We start from the raw sequence: 20,451 nt of genomic DNA on the forward strand, positions 1-20,451 counted from the left end.
TTCGTGGTTGTTCCTAAGGATGTCCAGGAAGCCCTTACCTCTCCAGAGTGGTGCCGTGCTATGGAAGAAGAGCTCTCTGCTCTGCATCATAATCACACTTGGGACTTCACCGCTCTTCCTCCTGGGAAGCAGGTTGTCGGTTGTAAGTGGGTGTATAGTGTTAAGTACTTGCCAGATGGTCGTGTCGAGCGCCTGAAGGCGCGACTGGTTGCCAAAGGATTGTGAGGTATCTGAAAGGAGCTCCTGGTTGTGCTTTGCTGTACAAGAGTGGTGGAAAACTGGTAGTAGAAGGGTACACTGATGCTGATTGGGCAGGTTCTATGTCTGATAGACGATCTACCACAGGCTATTGCACCTTTTTGGGGGGTAACCTGGTAACGTGGAAAAGTAAGAAGCAAACAGTTGTGGAAAGAAGCAGTGCAGAAGCAAAATATAGGGCCATGGCACATACTGCTTGTGAATTAGTGTGGCTAAGGAACCTTCTACAGGAGATAGGATATGACATCAGTACTCCAATGAAGCTCTATTGTGACAATTAGGCAGCGATTCATATCTCTTCCAATCCGGTGTTTCATGAAAGAACCAAGCACATCGAAGTTGACTGTCATTTTGTGAGAGAGAAGGTGCTGAATGGAGTGATAGAAATTGCATATGTTAGTACGGGAAACCAGTGGGCAGACTTGTTTACAAAAGGTTTGAGTCGGGGGAGAGTGGACTACATATGTAACAAGCTGGGATTATATGATATATACTCACCAGCTTGAGGGGGAGTGTTAGTGGTGTTAGTGAAGGGGTATTTTGGTCTTTGCACTTGTTGAGAATGTTGATGTGTACTGTTATGTTAGTTCGAGTGCCTCTTACTTAAATAAGGGCACTTAAATCTTTTCCAATAAGTTAATAATATAATAACAGGTCTGGCCGAATCTAGGGATAACTTTTTCCTCTAATTCGAACCAGACCTCTCTTTTTTCTCTTCTTCTTTCCTCTCCTACTTCTACTTCTTGCTGTTCACTTTACTTTACAGTCAACGAACAAGACAAAATTCTAGGGCAGGTCGGACTTCAACAAGTACAAATACAAATACATAGAGTGCAAAACTTGTATTTTGTATGTATTTGCACTGTACATATTTGTATTTGTACTCTTCCAAACTGAGCGTTAGTATCTTTTAGTTGGGTAAATGATGGGACTGTTCATTCATCAGCAACCATAGGGCCTCCCTTTTGGACCATTAATTACTTTGGTAGCTTTCTGGGTTTTTCCTTGGTGGCATTGTCCTTATCTTTTTGATTGGTAACTCTTGGCAGTGTAGCCGACCAGAGATAGGTGGAAGAGGAGAGAAGAGAAAAGAAAAGAGAGAGTTTGCAATGCAACAGTACTGGCGGCGCCAATGTTTATTTAATATATATAGGGTGACAAAAATAACAAGGGAAAAAACCCTTGTGCCCCTGAGTACAATAACAGACATAACAGAAATAAAAAATGAAATAAAAAAACACTTTAATTAGACAAACAGGCCCTAACAACTGCAACTAAGTTATTCTAACATTATTCCAACACTCCCCCTCAAGTTGGAGCATAGATGTCAATCATGCCCAACTTGTCACACAAATCTTTGTGCCGCACATGATGAAGACCTTTGGTGAAGATATCTACAAGTTGCTCTTCCGAGTTGACATATGGCGTGCACACTTCTCCACTTTCAAGTTTCTCTCTGATAAAATGTTTGTCTACTTCAATGTGTTTTGTCCTATCATGCAGAACTGGATTAGCAACAATATTGATGGCTGCTTTATTGTCACAGTAGAGTGAAGTAGGATTGTTTACTGCAAAACCCAGTTCACCTAACAGATTTCTTATCCACATGATTTCCGCAACCCCATGAGCCATCGCTCTATATTCTGCTTCAGCACTGGATCTAGCCACCACACTTTGTTTTTTGCTTCTCCATGTGACAAAGTTTCCCCCTACAAAGGCACAATAACCACTGGTGGACTTTCGGTCATTGACTGCTCCTGCCCAATCTACATCAGTATATACTTCCACTTTTAAGTGACTGTGTTTCTGGAACAACAAACCAGCCCCAGGAAACTTCTTGAGATATCTCAAGATCCTCTCTGCAGCTTCAAAGTGAGTTGTCATCGGGCTGTGCATGAATTGACTAAGGACACCCACTGCATAGGCAATATCAGACCTGGTCATAGACAAATACAGAAGTCTCCCCACCAGTCTCTGGAACATCTTTACATCTTTCAAAAACTCTCCTTGACTGTCTCTCAGATGGTGATTAGGTTCAATAGGTGAGTCAGATGGTTTTACCCCCAACTTGCCTGTATCTTATAGTAGATCTAGTACATACTTCTGTTGGGAAATAAAGATGCCCTTGTGAGAGCGGGCAACTTCAATTCCAAGGAAGTATCGTAAGGGGCCTAGATCCTTCACCTCAAATTTAGTGGCTAAGAATTTTTTTAGTCTCTGGATTTCAGCCTCCCAATCTCCTGTGATCACTATGTCATCCACATACACAATAAGTGCTGCAATTTTACCTTCACCTCTTTTTACAAACAAGGTATGATCTGATTGGCATTGTTTGAATCCCATTTGTTGGACTGCTACATGGAACTTACTAAACCAAGCCCGAGGTGATTGTTTCAATCCATATAGGGACTTTTTCAACCTGCACACCTTTTGTTCACTGCCTCTGGCACAGAACCCTGGGGGTTGGGTCATGTACACCTCCTCTTCCAAGTCACCATTCAAGAAGGCATTCTTGATGTCCAATTGGTGAAGATCCCAGTCAAGATTTGCTGCCAAGGAAAGGAGAATCCAGATGGAGTTCATCTTCACTACAGGGGCAAAAGTCTGCATAGTCTACTCCATATACCTGTGTGAAGCCTCTTGCTACCAGTCTAGCCTTGTACCTTTCAATAGTTCCATCAGCTTTGTGTTTCACTATGAACACCCACTTGCACCCCACTGGTCCTTCCCCTCAGGAAGATCTACCAACTCCCACGTACCATTTTTATGTACGGCATCAATTTCTTCCTGTATTGCATCTGTCCATTCGGGTTTTGACAAAGCTTCTACCACGGTCTTAGGGATGGGAACACTGTCCACAGAGGAGAGGAAGGCACGGTACAAGGGTGAAACATGCTCATAGGACACAAAGTTAGAGATAGGATGATTAGTGGTACAAGATCTAACACCCTTTCTCTTAGCAATAGGAATATTAAGATCATTGGGGACATGTGAATCAACATGTAAAGGAGCAATGGGAGCAAGTGTACCTGGCTGATGAGACGGATCTGCCTCGGGTGAATCCGATGATGTTGGTTGCATAGTAACCGACTCCACGGCTCTTGAACTCTGTTGGCTCTTATGACGACGATGGAAAACCCGGAACAGAGGAGGATCGGGTAAAGGAGGTAGTTAAATCTAAGTCGTCGCCTGTTTCTCCTCAACCCTACTCTCCCCCTGAGGAGAAACCGAGAAGAACGGTTGACTCTCAAAGAATGAGACATCAATGGAAACATAGTACTTACGGGCAATGGGATCATAGCAACGATACCCCTTTTGAGATGAGGGGTAACCAAGAAAAACACAAGGAATAGCCCGGGGGTCAAGTTTACCACGAGTAGGTGATAGGTTGTGGACAAAACAACGACACCCAAAGACACGCATCGGAATGGTGGATAGCGGGGCTGTAGGGAACAAGAGATGATGTGGGGCCTTATACTCTAGTAGCCGAGAGGGCATGCGATTGATGATATATGTCGCACACAATACTGCATCCATCCAGAACTGTTTCGACACATTCATATGAATCAGCAAGCCACGAGCAACTTCGAGTAGATGACGATTTTTTCGTTCAGCCACACCATTTTGTTGGGGTGTCCTGGCACAAGAGCTTCGCTGAAGTGACCCACTCGAAGCAAAGAACTTCGTGAGATCACTATGGAAATATTCCTTTGCATTGTCCGACTGGAAAATATGAATTTCCGTTTGGAACTGAGTGAACACCATGCGTTGGAAATCTTTCACAATTTGTGGCACTTCATCTCGAGATCGCATAGGATAAACCCAAGTGTATCGAGAATAATCATCAATCAACGTAACAAAATAGTTATAACCAGCCGCAGTAGGTAGAGTAACAGGGCCCCAAACATCAGAATAAACAATATGAAATGGAAATTCAGATCTTTTATTTCTTAAAGGTAAAGAGCTTCTACAATGCTTACTCAACTGACAAGTTTGACACTATAACTGACTCACTGACAATGACTCAAAAATCTTTGGGAACATAACTTTTAACGACTCAAAGGAAAGATGACCTAAACGACTATGCCATAAATAGGCCTGACTCTCACTCGCCGAACTTGTGGACTCAGTCGCCACTAGACCAGCATTATTCTCCAACACGTAGAGACTATCCACCATGCTTCCTCTACCAATCGTCTTCCCCGAGGTCAAATCCTGAAACACACATGAAGACGGAAAAAAAGTGATTGAGCAGTTCAAAGAGTGAGTAATACTACTAATAGACAACAAATTAATAGGTAATTTCGGAACATGCAGGACATTTGGAAGAGTAAGGCCAAGTGGGAGAGATATGGTGCCTCGACCAGCTATGATAGAAAAAGAGCCATCAGCCAGTCTTACCTTATCTCTCCCAGAGAGAAGGTTATATGTCTGGAACAAATTTGACTTACCGGTCATGTGATTTGAGGCTCCGGAGTCAATAATCCAAGGTGAATCAGTAGTATGAGATGACACATGGAAGGCTGTGGCATTACCTGATGTAGACGCAAATGAGGTAGGAGTAAGCCTAGAATCCACCTGGCGGAGAGTCCTACCATACAATTCCAAATGTTCACGGAAGGAATTGATAATATCTTCCTTAGGGTCAGAACCGGGATGTCTCTCCTGAGTTACGGAAGGACTAGTCTTTGTCGATGCCAGATTAGCTGAGTTATACCTTCTTTGATTCTGTTGGCCTGGTTTCTTGCCCTGATCCGGTGCTGACTTCTTACCCAAATCCTGTGCCCATTTAGGTTTTCCATGGAGATACCAGCATGTATCTTTAGTGTGTCGTGTCTTCTAGCAGTGAGTGCACCAAAGCTTGCTTTTATCTTATGTTTTTTTTCTGAGTGTCACCCCTTTTAAAACCACCTCCGACATTTGTATCTGAATTTCCCCGGACCGCTAGGGCAACTGACTCCCCTTCTACACCATTCATCACACTTCTTCTGCTTTCTTCTGACTGCACCAAGGCATACACCTCCTGGACTAATGGCAAGTCTTTACTACCCAAGATTTGTACCCTGATGGACTCATATGACTGATTCAGCCCTAGGAGAAAGGCAAACACGCGTTGCTGTGATACAAGTGACTTATAGGCTTTTGCATCTTCATCACACTTCCAATTCACATTCTGATAGTGATCAAGTTCTTTCCATATTGATGTCAAATCAGAATAGTACATCGAGAGACTCCTCTCCCCCTGCTTGCAAGTAGAAGATTATGCTTGTAGTTGATATATCTTGGCATAGTGTCTCTGTTCTGAATAAGTGGATTTCGCTTGTTCCCATATCTCACAAGCAGTTTCAGCCCACATAAAGGTCTTCCTTGTGGCAGCATTGAAACCAAGAGCCAAGACATCACCATACTGTTCTCTTGGTCCCACCTATCATGCTCAGCACTTCCGTACTTCGGTTCCTTTACTCTCCCATTGATGTATCCTATTCGCCCCCTAGCAGTGATGTAGAGTTTTATCCCCCTAGACCACTCAAGGTAATTTAGACCATCAAAGGGAATGACAACCATGGGAAAGCTCATATCCATTCCCCCACTCACTCCATTGTGGCTCCCTGAGATTTCTGATGTAGCAGATTTCTCAGTCGACATGGTCAAGTAGTTACTCAGTCTCACACACCGGATTTAGGACCCCTCCTTACTCCACAAAGCAATGCTCCACTCAGTTCACACCCACACACTAGGGTTTACCAACCAGATTGTGCACAAACCGTACCAAATTCTGGACAAAACTGAGGTAATATTTGGCAGTTTCAGACCTGCCTATCAGAATTCTAGAATGGCTAACAGCCACTAATCAGCAGGAGAGATCCTTCTTGCTTATAGTCAACTCAAACCATTGAGAGGACAGGTCAGCATTGACCTACAGTTGTCTTAACACATCAACAGGATCACACGATCCAAGACAACTAGGGTTACACAGGTTCGATAGCATTCAGCCGCCCCAGATTCATAGGGTTTTCACTCGGCCCATGATCAAGGAGAGTAAAGAGGAGAAAAAATAGAGGAAGAACTGTACTAGTCGTAGCTATCCTGTAGTCCAGAATCAGATTTCCTTTCTGCTAGCATGTTCCACTAATCAGTAGGGTTGATCGATCTTCTCTTGACAGTAGGTTTGATCGGTCTACTCTCTTTTAATCAGTATTCCTGCTCTGATACCATCTTGGCAGTGTAGCCGGCCAGAGATAGGTGGAAGAGGAGAGAAGAGAAGAGAAGAGAAGAGAAGAGAAAAGAAAAGAAAAGAGAGAGTTTGCAATGCAACAATACTGGCGGCGCCAGTGTTTATTTAATATATATAGGGCGACAAAAATAACAAGGGAAAAGACCCTTGTGCCCCTGAGTACAATAACAGACATAACAGAAATAAAAAACGAAATAAAAAAACACTTTAATTAGACAAACAGGCCCTAACAACTGCAACTAAGTTATTCTAACATTATTCCAACAGTAACTGTGTCTGTAACTTAATTTATAAAAAATGTACAAGGAGGAATATATGCCCTTAAAAAAGGATACATTTTTACACATGAAAAGCAAAAAAAAAAAAAAAAAAAAAAAAGAGATGAACAATAAAATCCAATACAATCATGTCACAGATATCCAAATCTGTCCTGTTGAATTCATTATAAATGATTTATTCTGTAAAGTGGCACAGTCATGTACTTGTGTTGTTATAGATTTGCAGTGTTACAACCTGTTGAGCAAGAGCAAGTGAAGAGAGGAGAGGAGAAGAGAGAAGAGAGATGAGTCGAGTGACTGAAATCCCTCCACAACTTAGGGGGCGAAAGAATGATTTTATTATTTATACTAGTACAATCGAACAATATAAACAAAGGAGAAATTACAACAGTACCCTTATGGTACTAAATCTGAATACATAAGCAATTGACAACACTCCCCCTCAAGTTGGAGCATAGATATCAATCATGCCCAACTTGTCACAAAGATCATGATGTCTGGAAAGGTTTAAACCCTTTGTAAAGATGTCTACAAGCTGGTGATAACTTTCTCTCTGATAAAATGCTTGTCAACTTCGATGTGCTTTGTTCTATCATGTAGCACTGGATTGGAAACAATGCTTATAGCTGCTTTGTTATCACAAAATAGAGTTATAGGTTTGGTCACTGGGGAACCTAACTCCCCCAACAAATTCTTTATCCACATGCCTTCAGCAACCCCGTGGGCCATAGCACGATATTCAGCTTCAACACTGGATCTAACTACCACATTTTGCTTTTTACTCCTCCATGTAACAAGGTTCCCTCCTATAAAGGTGTAGTAGCCACTGGTAGACTTTCTGTCACTTTGGGATCCAGCCGAATCTGCATCTGTATAAACTTCAACTTTCAAATGTCCGTGCTTTTGAAACAACAAACCAGTACCCGGATACTTCTTTAGATATCGGAGGATTCTCTCTGCTGCTTCAAGATGAGAAGACCTAGGAGCATGCATGAACTGACTGAGGACACCAACAACATATGCAATGTCTGGGTGAGTCATAGAAAGGTATAACAATCTCCCTACAAGTCTCTGAAACTGTTTCACATCCTTGAGCGATTCACCACAGTTGTCACCTAATTTATGGTTGGGGTCAATGGGAGAGTCAACTGGCTTCACCCCCATCTTTCCAGTGTCCTGAAGTAAATCTAGGACGTATTTCCTTTGAGAAATGAAGATACCCTTCTTTTGATCGGGCAACTTCAATTCCAAGGAAGTATCTGGCAGGTCCTAGATCCTTCACTTCAAACTGAGTGGCAAGAAAAAGTTTCAATTTCTGAATTTCATCCTCCAAATCACCAGTAACAATTATGTCATCCACATATACAATTAGAGCAACAATTTTACCTTCTCCTTTTTTCACAAACAGTGTGTGATCTGATTGACATTGCCTATATCCTTTCTGCTGAACTGCCACATGGAATCTGCTGAACCAAGCTCTTGGTGATTGTTTCAGCCCGTATAAGGACTTCTTCAACTTGCACACTTTCTGTTCATTGTCTAGCTGGTGTAAAACCCAATCCAGATTAGCCACAAGAGAGAAAATGACTCTAATGGAATTCATCTTGGCAACGGGGGCAAAAGTTTCTACATAATCAACTCCATACACTTGAGCAAATCCCTTTGCCACTAAGCGAGCTTTATACCTTTCCACTGTTCCATCAGCCTTATGCTTGACTGTGAACACCCATTTATATCCAACTAGAACCTTTTCCTTATGAAGATCAACAAGTTCCCATGTGCCATTTTTGTGAAGAGCATTAATTTCTTCCCTCATGGCATTTGTCCATTCAGGAACTGAAAGAGCTTCTGCCACATTCTTAGGGATAGGGACACTGTCAATAGAGGTAAGGAAGGCATGGAATGAGGATGAAATGTTCTCATAGGAGAGAAAGTTGGAAATGGGATGTTTAGTGGTGCACAATCTAACACCCTTCCTGTGAGCAATAGGACGGTCAAAATCATTAGCAGTAGAGGAATCATTTTCAATAGATTCAAGGACATCATTGGGAGCCAAAATACCTGAGTGAGCATGATCCTCCCCCGAGGAGTCTGGTGGCACTGGAGGTACAGCTTCCGGATTCTATACAGCTCTTGAATTTGGTTGGCCTTTGCGACGACGAGAAAAAACACGAAAAGGTGGAAGGTCAGGGAGAGAGGGAAGCTGAACCAATTTCTCCTCATGCCTACACTCCCCCTGAGGAGAAAATAGAAATGCTCATCTTCAAAGAAAGAAACATCCATGGAGACATAGAATTTACGAGAAGCATGATCAAAACAACGATATCCCTTTTGAGTGAAGGAGTAACCAAGAAATATGCAAGGGATAGCACGAGAATCCAATTTCCCACGGGTGGGAGACGGATTTTGGACAAAACACCGACAACCAAAGGCACGAGGAGGAATAGAAAGAAGGGAAGCCTTAGGAAAGAGAAGTTGATGTGGGGCTTTGTACTCTAACCGACGAGAGGGCATACGGTTTATAAGGTAAGTGGAACAAAGAACAACTTCAAGCCAAAACTGTTTGGGAACATTCATATTTAGTAGTCAACCTCGAGCCACTTCAAGGAGATGTTGGTTCTTCCGTTCGGCCACACCATTTTGTTGTGGTGTGCGGGCACAAGAGCTACGGTGAAGGGAACCATGCGAAGCAAAAAATTCCATGAGGTCACTATGAAAAAATTCTTTTGCATTGTCAGATTGGAAAATTTGGATTTCAGTTTGAAATTGAGTGAAGACCATCCGTTGGAAATCTTGAATGATTTTTTGTACTTCTTCTCTGGTTCGCATCGGGTATACCCAAGTATATCTAGAATAATCATCAATGAGGGTAATGAAATACTTATAGCCACTCTCAGATGGTAAAGTAACATGGCCCCACACATCAGAATGAACAATGTGAAACGGAGATTCAGATTTACTATTTCTTTGAAGAAAATGAGTTCTACAATGCTTACTCAACTGACACGTTTGACAAGAAAAATCAGAAACAAACATTGACTTAAACAGTTTTGGGAATACAACTTTCAAAGACTCAAAAGACAAATGACCAAGATGACAATGCCATAAATAGACTTTTTTCTTATAGGACTGACTCATAGACTCTGTAACATGAAGACCAGCCTTATTCTCTAGCATGTAAAGTCCATCAGCCATACGACCCCTACCAATCGTCCTCCCCGAGGCCAGATCCTGAATCACACAATGAGAAGGGAAAAAGGTCACTGAGCAATTCAAGGAATTAGTAACACTACTAACAGAGAACAAATTAATGGGAAAATTTGGAACATGAAGAACATCAGAAAGGGTAAGGCCAAGAGGAAGAGAGAGAGTTCCTTGACCAGTTATGGAAGAGTATGATCCATCGGCTAGTCTCACCTTGTCTCTTCCAGAAAGAGGGTGATAGGTTTGAAAGTAAGAGGACGTACCAGTCATATGTTTTGATGCTCCAGAATCAATGATCCATGGAGAGTCAGGGGTGTGAGAAGCAACATGGAAAGCAGTGACAGGGTTACCTGAGGTAGATGCAAATGAGGTTGAGGGAGGAGTATCCATCTGACGAATTGCTCTACCATAGAGCTCTAAATGGTCACGAAAGGATTCATAATGTCCTCCCTCGGGTCAGGTCCAGTGAGATGTGTCTGAGTCACAGTAGAAATGGGGGGCTGATTCTCCCGAGTAGCCATGTTGGCCATGTGATGTTTCTTTGTACTTTGCTGTCCGTACTTCTTATTCACCTCTGAACCTTGCTTCTTAGTCAGATCTTGAGCCCATTTTGGTTTCCCATTAAGATCCCAACAGGTATCTTTGGTGTGTCGGAGTTTCTGGAAATGAGTGCACCACAATTTTTCCTTATCTTCTGTTTTTTTCTAGAGATCTCCTTTCCGGGAAGAAGATCCCACACCATTAGATACACCTCCTTTTGCAACTAACACAAGGGAGATCCTTGTAAGAATGCAAACACCCTTTGCTGGGAGGTGTATCTAATGGTGTGGGATCTTCTTAGTCAGATCTTGAGCCCATTTTGGTTTTCCATTAAGATCCCAACAGGTATCTTTGGTGTGTCGGGGTTTCTGGAAATGAGTGCACCACAATTTTTCCTTATCTTCTGTTTTTTTCTAGAGATCTCCTTTCCGGGAAGAAGATCCCACACCATTAGATACACCTCCTTTTGCAACTAACACAACAACATCCCCACCAGGGCTGAGAATCTGAACCCTGATAGATTCATTCATAGGATTCAGACCATGTAAGAATGCAAACACCCTTTGCTGGGAGACAAGCTGTTTGTACTTCTTAGCATCCTCATCACACTTCCAATCCACACTTTAGTAGTGATCCAACTCCATCTAGACAGATGTTAAGTCAGAGTAATAGACCGATAAACACCTCTCCCCCTGTCTACAAGTAGAAGATGCTGCCTGCAGTTGATAAATTTTAGCATAGTGTCGCAATTCTGAATATGTAGACTTTGCTTGTTCCCAGATTTCATTCGCTGTTTCAGCCCACATGAAATTCTTCCTGATTTGAGGTTGCATGGACACCAAGAGCCAGGACATAACAATACTGTTCTCTTGATTCCATCTATCATATTCAACACTCCCGAAGGATGGTTCTTTTATCCTCCCATTAATATAGCCTATCTTCCCCCTTGCAGTGATGTATAATTTGATCCCTCTTTACCACTCCAGGTAATTTAAACCATCAAGAGGGACAACAACCATGGGAAATGATAGGTCACCCCCACCCATTCCATTCAGCATTGAGGAAACTTTAGATGTGGCTGAATCTTCACTGCCCATGATATCTGAATAAAAAGTTGAAACAACAACCAGAAAAGGCACAGCCGTACAAGACTATTTCAGAGATAGGTCCTTCTGACCACCGGTTTCACTGAGAACAAATAACAAACTGAACACTGCTGTTGCAGTACTGAAATAGGTCCTTCTGACCTACGGTTTCACTGAAACAAGTCTGCACACTGCTGTTGCAGTACAAGAACAGGTCCTTCTGACCTACAGCTTCACTGAGAACAAATAACAAACTGAGCACTGCTGTTGCAGTACTGAAACAGGTCCTTCTGACCTACGGTTTCACTGAAACAAGTCTGCACACTGCTGTTGCAGTACAAGAACAGGTCTGAATGACCTACTTAGTAGGGCTTAATAAGATTGATGTTGAGCAGACAATTAGTTGGCTAAAAACAGACCATCAACAGTCTACAATACCAACAAAAAAGTTTGAATACAGTTACTGTGTTAAGGAATACAGTCGCTTAACAGTAGGGCAGCCGAACAGTTCATCAGTCAAACAGACAACAGTAGGGTAGCCGAACAGTCATCAAACAGTTCAGCAAACAATAGGCATCCGAACAGACAAGGATGATAGTCCACAAACAATAGGCATCAAACAGTAGGCATCAAACAGTTCATCAGTTCATCAGTCGAACAAACAACAGTAGGGTAGCCGAACAGTCATCAAACAGTTCAGCAAACAATAGGCATCCGAACAGACAAGGATGATAGTACCTCTTTTAGTTTCAGATGATAGTCTCCCTTATGGTAAACCAGAACTCCTTGATTGTAAACCAGAGCTCCTTCTACGAATCCTCAAACAATAGGCAGCCGAACAGAAGATGAGCAATTTCTGAAGACAGAACACCCTCTACGAACTGCAAACAATAGTCTCTCTACAGTCGAGCAGACAGGAGGAGCAATTTCTGGGCTGGAAGTCGAAAAGACTCTGTAACTTCTGGGTCGAACTGACTTCACCAGATCAGGAATTCGATTGGAGACAGCACTGGATGCAACAGTAGTTAGCTTGACACCACCCTTCAGGCCTGGACGACTTGCTCTGATACCATGTTGAGCAAGAGCAAGTGAAGAGAGGAGAGGAGAAGAGAGATGAGTCGAGTGACTGAAAGTCCTCTAGAACTTAGGGGGCGAAAGATTTTATTATTTATTCTAGTACAGTCGAACAATATAAACATAGGAGAAATTACAACAGTATCCTTATGGTACTAAATCTGAATACATAAACAACTGACAACACAACCAATCCTGTGAAGTTCATTGTTTTTACTTTTTACAGTTTTTGTTTCATCATTCTGAAAGATGTAGGGTTATATTTCTACACAAAAAAACATTTTGGATTGATTCTCTCTTCTCGTTCTTTGGCCAGAGGTGTTCATTGATGAGAGGGGGGGGGGGGAGTTGTATTGGGTACCTGTATCACCAGAGTAGAAATTATTTTTCATGTTGGGTATATTGGGAGGCTGTATTGTTACAGCCGTGATTGCTCTGATTCCTTTTTCTTTTTATCCTTGTGCCTCTATCTCGTCTACCCCTCCAAAGACTATAGCTGGGACAAAATTGGATACTAGCCTTTTTTTGTCAAATGGATAGTTGATTATGTGTTATGAAATTCATAGTGTATGATTTCTTTTATTTGCATATCTGTTCTGTATGCAGCTCTGATGACCCACATATGGATGTCAAAATGTTATTGGCTAAGTATAGTAAGGAGCCTGAGGTAGAGGCCCAACTGAAGTTACTTTTACCACAAATAGTTTCAGCCTTTGGAAAAGACAAGTCTGTCATCAAGACAGTGGAAGAACTTGAGAAGTATCAATTAAGTTCAGAAACTACAGGTATGTGAGACTCACCTTAAATTAAACGGTTGCTTGAAGCTAAGTTGCTTCTGTTACACATTCCAAAACCTTATTTAGTTTGTTAGAGTTGGTCGAGTAAGGGTTACTTAGACTTTTCATTATAGTTTAAGTAGTGTAGTGATGTGGCAATTCTGTTTTGTTTTTTTATTTTTCTTGTCTCATACTTAAGTGGGGGTATATTTGACTTTGTATCCTTATTTTAATATAATAGAGATTATGGTCGACTTGGAGGGTTTCTCTTTCTCTTTGAACAGGACTTATCTGAACCACTAAAACATAGTTGTACAAAGTGCAAACTCTGTCTAATGTATTTTAGGAGGCATATCTGTAGTCTGGACAGTAAGAGTGGGGAAGAAAATGAGGTACCACCAGCTTAATTCTTGACCAAATCTTAGGAAACTTTATTGGGGTGATCCAAAAAAATATGACAAAAAAAAAGCTTTAGCAAGCAATACCAACACCTTTTTCTAAAATGATAGTCTATGGTACTAACACCCTCAGATAGTATTAACAGTTCAACATATCATGTACCAGGAGCAAGGGCAACCTTTAAATCCATCTTAGTTAAAGGGGAAGCCATAATCTCCAGATCTGAAATTTGTATGATTTCCTCATTTTTCTTGTGTCAGTCACAAGATTCCCAATAACCCATAAAATTTCTGGAAACTTCACAACAAACGCTGAAAAGTAACAATTTTCCAACTTAGATCAGTTTTTCTGTTATCCAATTGATAAGGGGCAAAAAGACAAAAATCCAATAGCAGCCAATGGGTCCTCATGAGATCGGCTCCCTGATCATATACCAAGTAGAGCTTGTAAAATGCATAAAATTAAGAAATGCAGTTCAGGATACAAGTTGGTCATTTTTAAAAAGGACTTAGCAAGTTGATTCTCTTTCCATGAGACCAATTTCCTTGGGATATAAAGACAAAACTACAAGATTGCCCTTGATAAGTAGGGGAAATACAATAATTTCTCATTGGAGTGTATGACACATACAATATGCGGGTTTCTGTTATTGATATGCATATTATAATTCATATTATCTTTTATTTGTCCACAGTGGCAGAATGGGCTACTGATGCACTTGCAGGGATCAGAAAAGGTGCTCCTTTTTCCCTTTGTTTAACACAAAATCATTTTTCTAGAGTTGCCTCTGCACATGGAAAAAATGACAATGCTTTATGCAAAGTAAGTTTCTCTCTTACCGTTTCAACTTTATTGCAATTTTTTATGTTCCATTGTCAAGGATTATACATTTTAAAAATGTGTTCTATTGCTCCAATAATTGGTTGTATTTAGTTAAGTGGCGTAATGAAAGCTGAATATCGCATCGCTATAAGGTCTTCGCTTCGAAATGATTTTGCTGAAGGTGTACGTGCAGTGTTGGTGGACAAGGACCAGGTTTTCTATCAGTCTTTCCTTCCTAATCCTATAGTATCTCTTATGTTACACATTAAAAAAATTTTGAAAGTCACTAATTCATTGACTTGACCTAATATGGCTGCAAACCTGTTCCTGTATCTGTTTCCAAATTTTGAACAGTTCAGGTACTAGGAACTTTTAGCACTATCTTATCTTATTCTGAAATGTTTTCTATTATTTTATTTTATTCTGTACACATCAAACTGTTTATATCATATCCATCCACACCACAACAAAACAGGATGGCTGAACATATAACAGACGTAGAATTGTTTTTACCTTACTAAAAGAGTCTCAAGCCCCTTATTTATACTTGGTAGAAGTTACATAAATTGCTGTCTATTTGATTATTTGATTTCCTTCTTCAATCCTCAGCCATTTTTCACCATTCTATTCTCTTTAGCATTGCTCCTTTAACTATTCTATGTTACATGTGTTTGGATGTCTTTGTTTTGTATATATCTTCCTCATGAGCACATGAAGCTATCATCTTAGGTAGCCATGTGTGATTTTGTAGGGTGGAGTCCCATTTATAAGGGTTTCCAGTGTAATGATCCTATTCTTCATCATATAGAATTTCTCATCTTGTTTTTTTTTTTTGGAGATTGTTTCATACTTTGGTTCCATTGCAAATTTATCTCTTATTACCATGTCTCTGTTGCATGACTTTAATATTTCAAAAACAATTGTCTTTGATAAGCTATTTATCTCTGAGAAGGCATTGTCAGTGTATCATAGATGGAACAGCCACAGGCAACCCCCTGCTTTCCTTTTTGATGCAAGCTCCATCCTCAAAGCTTGTAACTATCATAATTAGAAAATTCGAGTGTACATGAGTAGTTTGGAAAAAATGTACAGTACACAAATAATTTGGAATTTGAAAAATGCAGGACCAAAAAAGTCTGGAACTTTTAATTATATATATTTATTTTTTTATATTTTTAGAGATGCATATATTTAATATCATACAAATATTTACATATAAAATTGTTGAATTTTTTACTTCAAACATTTTAAATAAGAATATATTAAACAAGAATATGTATTTGATTGATCTTTTTTTTTTCTGTATTACTGTTGGTGTGAAAATTTTAATAAATTCTCATGCAACATAATTCACTCAATCAAGTGATTGAGTTTTTATTATTTTGGGTAAGGCCCATTTAGGGAATCATACGGATTGTTCCCCTTAATTACATCTCCACAAGAAAGTAGAGAACACCTTTTGATTCTGACTTGGAGAAATGAATGCATAGAACAAAAGAAAAAGGGCAATGTAGTACTCAAAAAGAACTTTTCATTTGCTTTTATTTTACATCAAGTGTACAAGAATGAGAACAAAGAAAAAGAAAATACAATTGAGAAACTATACAACAATGCATTTCTCTTTTCTTTTTGATACTAAGAAAATTTCCTTCTCACTCCTTTCTTCACAATAATTTGTAGTCAATCAGATGAAATTCTGATTGTAGACAACCTTAATCCTTGGATTTTAGCATACAAAAAGGGAACCGTAGTTAATCAATATTTGATTGTAGACGATTTTCATCCCTCTGTTCTTCACTTTCATTTGAAGGGAACCATAATTAGCCTTTTAGAATTAGATTGTAGATGGTTTAATCCCTAACTTTGTCTTGAAAGAAGGACCATTATCAATCAAGTAGAGGCACTTGGTTGTAGATGGTTTATGTTATTTTAGTAGCTTCAACAGTTCGAACCAGTAGAGAGTGAAAGAGAAAGAGAAAGAGAAAGAGAAGAAGAAGAAGAAACTAGTCGAACTTGGTAGCCTAAACCCTACCAGTCGACCATAATTTGGATTAGGGGTTCTAATTCGTGCACAATGACTAAACTGCCCCCACTTAAGTATGGGACAAGATGTCTACAGAAGTAATATTAGAACTGCCACATAAGCATATAACTTAAACAGAATGAAAAGACTAATCTACCCTTATTCAGCTCACCCTGGAGAACATATGTCATATAATCCCAGCTTGTTACATATATAGTTCACTCTCCTTGAGCTCAAAGCTTTTGTAAACAAATCTGCCCACTGATCACTTGAACCCACATGTTCTGTGCTTATATCTTCAGTAAGGACTTTCTCCCTCACAAAGTGGCAATCAATCTCTATGTGCTTTGTTCTCTCATGAAACACAGGATTAGATGAGATGTGAATTGTAGCTTGATTATCACAGTACAATCCCATAGGTCTGTCAATTGAGAATCCAATTCCTTGTAGGAGGTTTCTTAGCCATACTAATTCACATGTAGTGTGTGCCATGGCTTTGTATTTGGCTTCAGCACTACTCACCACAAAGGTCTGCTTCTTACTCTTCCATGTTACCATATTTCCTCCAAGGAATGTGTAGTAACCTGTAGTAGATCTTCTATCCGACACTGAGCTTGCCCAATCTGCATCTATATACCCAACTATCTCAAATCTTTCTCTTGGTTTGTACAATAACCTACGGCCTAGAGCTCCCTTCAGGTACCTTACAATTCTAAGAACTGCATCCCAACAAGGTATCTGGGGATTCTGCAGAAATTGACTCACCACACTGATAACAAAGGAGATGTCCAGTCTTGTGATAGTCAGATAGTTCAACTTCCCCACTAATCGTTTGTATCTTCTAGGATCATCAAATATTTTACCTATATCACTGTTCAACTGAGCATTTGGTTTCATGGGAGTTTCAACTAGTTTCACACCTAACAATCCTATTTCATCCAGCAGATCAAGGACATATTTTCTTTGGCACAGGTTCACACCTTGTTTTGATCTGGCAACTTCTATACCCAAGAAATACTTCAAATTCCCAAGGTCTTTTTTTTTGAAAATGGTCTTGCATAAAGGCCTTTACTATCAATCCTCAATCTATCACTGCCAGTTATGACAATATCATCCACATAGACTACTAATAAAATCTTTCCGGCTTCAGAATCATAGCTGAACACTGAGTGGTCAACCTGACATTGTTTCATTCCAAAATTCTTCACCACTTCACTAAACTTCCCAAACCAAGCACGAGAAGATTGTTTCAATCCATAAATTGCCTTTTTCAGTCTACACACTTTACCATCCTCCCCTTGAGCAACAAACCCAGGTGGTTGCTCCATATATACCTCCTCCTTAAGGTCACCATGGAGGAAGGCATTTTTAATGTCAAGTTGAAAAAAGGGCCAATCATACATAACTACCAAAGAAATTAAGACACGTACCGAGCCAATCTTTGCCATTGGAGAGAAGGTCTCCATATAGTCCACCCCATACAACCGAGAATAACCTTTAGCAACAAGTTAGGCCTTCAAACGCTCTACATTGCCATCCGGAAAGTATTTAACAGTATACACCCATTTACAACCCATAACATGCTTACTTGGAGGAAGAGTAGTGAGCTCCCACGTGTGAGTATGCTAAAGAGCAAAGAGTTCCTCCTCCATTGCTTGACGCCACCCGGGTGAAGTAAGGGCCTCCTGGACATCCTTAGGTATAGATATAGATGACAATAGAAAAACAAACTGGCAATGTGAAGCGGAAATGTGAGAAACTGAAACAAAGTTGGAAATGGGTGTAGGGTACAACTACGTTTACCTTTTCGTAAAGCAATGGGAAGATCAAGCTCTGAAGGTTTTGGGATAGGAGCAACAATAGGATCCGTAGGCAAGGTAGAAGCCGGAGGAGGTGATGGTGTCTGTTCATGAGTATACACGTGCCAGATCGGTGGTCATTCAATAGGAATCTGCACTTGAGGAGGTGAAGATTCAGTCCCAACTAGAACAACCGGAACGGGATCACAGACTGGAAGAGGGAGGTGAAGCAAAGGTGGAGATAATGATACTTTAGGTCCCTAGAAGAATGGGACGGGCTAAAAAAAAGTGACATCAGGACAGACATAGAACTTCCGAGTAATGGGATTGTAAAACTTATACCCTTTCTGGGTCCGAGAGTAGCCAAGAAAGATACACTTAATAGAGCGTGCATCCAGCTTGTCTAAACTATGACTCAGATTGTGAACGAAGCACACACAGCCAAAGACCCGGGGTGTTAATGGAAAGGGAGACAAAGTGGGGAACAAAATAGAAAAGGGAGACCGACCATGAAGGACGAAGGAAGGCATCCGATTAATAAAGAAACAAGCAGTAAGTACAGCATCACTCTAAAATCGTTAAGAACACTCATATGATGAAGAATAGACCGAGTAGTTTCAAGGAGATGACGGTTCTTTTGTTTAGCCATCCCATTTTGTTGAGGGGTGGATGCACATGAAGTTTGATGAATGATGCCATCAAGATAATACAATCCACCGGCCTCATGTCCTCCACCAATCATCTTCCCCATCTTGAGATCCTGAAAAACACAAAATGAAGGGAAAATGTAATAGAGCAATTAAGGGTCGTACTTAATTTACTAACAGACATAAGATTGAATGAAAATTTAGGTACATATAGAACAAATGATAAAGAAAGAGAAGTTGTATCAACATTACCAACACCACAGATGGGAGAAGAGGAACCGTTGGCAAGGGTAACAGTTTGAGATGTGGAAGTTTCAGAGAGGGAAGAGAACACACCTGGAGTCCTGGTCATGTGATCAAAGGCTCCAGAGTCAATAATCCAGGGAGAGGGTTTGGATTCCAGACAAGCTATACTTGAGTGTGCAAGGGTTGCTGTAATATGTTGTGAAGTAGCCTGAAGGAACCTCTCATACTCATATCGCAGTACACTCATCATCTCCTTCCCAGAAACAGATGTAAATGTGGAAGGTGTTAGATCTGTCTGTTGGTTATCATTGACATCAACCCCACCAGCTACTGCATGATTAGCCCATGTAGAAGGTGGGCCATGGAGATCATAGCAAAAATTCACTAAATGTCCTTCCTTGCCGCAGTGGGTACACTTCCTAGTAGAAGTACCTTTTCCTTTACCACGGCTACCCCCTGAGTCATGACCACCGCCACGACCAAATATGGAACCACCACGACCTCCTCGAGATGCATGTCCTCCCCCTCTAGTACCACGTCCACCTCCTCTAGCTACCACAAATCCTGTGAAGCCGTGCAAATACCTCCTCAAGTGTAGGAAGAGTAGAGCCTCCCAATATTTGAGTTCTAACTGGTTCGTACTCTGATTTCAGCCCCACTAAAAACCTAGTGACATCCAGTTGCTCTCTCTGTTGGTGTTGAACCTTAACATCTGGAGTTAGGGGATGATAGACATTGAGCTCATTTTTTAGGTTTTTCATACTGGCATAGTACTCTTCTAGGGTTTTATTTCCTTGCTGTAGATCGAAATACTCCTGATAGAGCTGATATACCCTTGTAGTATTATCCTGTCTAGAATAAAGCTTCTTGGCATGTTCCCATATGTCCTTAGCTGTATCTAAGATTCAGATTAAAAAATTGTAAACAGACAGAAACGACAAGTCAGAATATTGATGTAGACTATATTCGGCCACTCCTTTCAGCACAAAAAAAAAAGACTTTTGTTCTTGTTCACACCACTACTGATTACTCAGAAATATAAATCACAATGACAGTCACTCAGCA

General features: G+C 40.6%; 1 protein-coding gene across 1 annotated transcript in view; it reads left to right on the forward strand.

Annotated features, from left to right (window-relative positions):
- The window catches only part of LOC148869237 (3-hydroxyisobutyryl-CoA hydrolase-like protein 3, mitochondrial), a 41,836-nt gene that overhangs the window by 17,417 nt on the left and 3,968 nt on the right, over positions 1-20,451 (forward strand). The window contains exons 7-9 of the mRNA XM_088968055.1: positions 13,281-13,459; positions 14,544-14,671; positions 14,783-14,884. Of these exons, the coding sequence (XP_088824181.1) occupies positions 13,281-13,459; positions 14,544-14,671; positions 14,783-14,884 (409 nt within the window). The remainder of the gene's footprint in view (positions 1-13,280; positions 13,460-14,543; positions 14,672-14,782; positions 14,885-20,451) is intronic.

Source organism: Nelumbo lutea, chromosome 2, assembly GCF_056320005.1.
Source record: "Nelumbo lutea isolate HS-2025 chromosome 2, American lotus-T2T, whole genome shotgun sequence".
NCBI lineage: Eukaryota > Viridiplantae > Streptophyta > Magnoliopsida > Proteales > Nelumbonaceae > Nelumbo > Nelumbo lutea.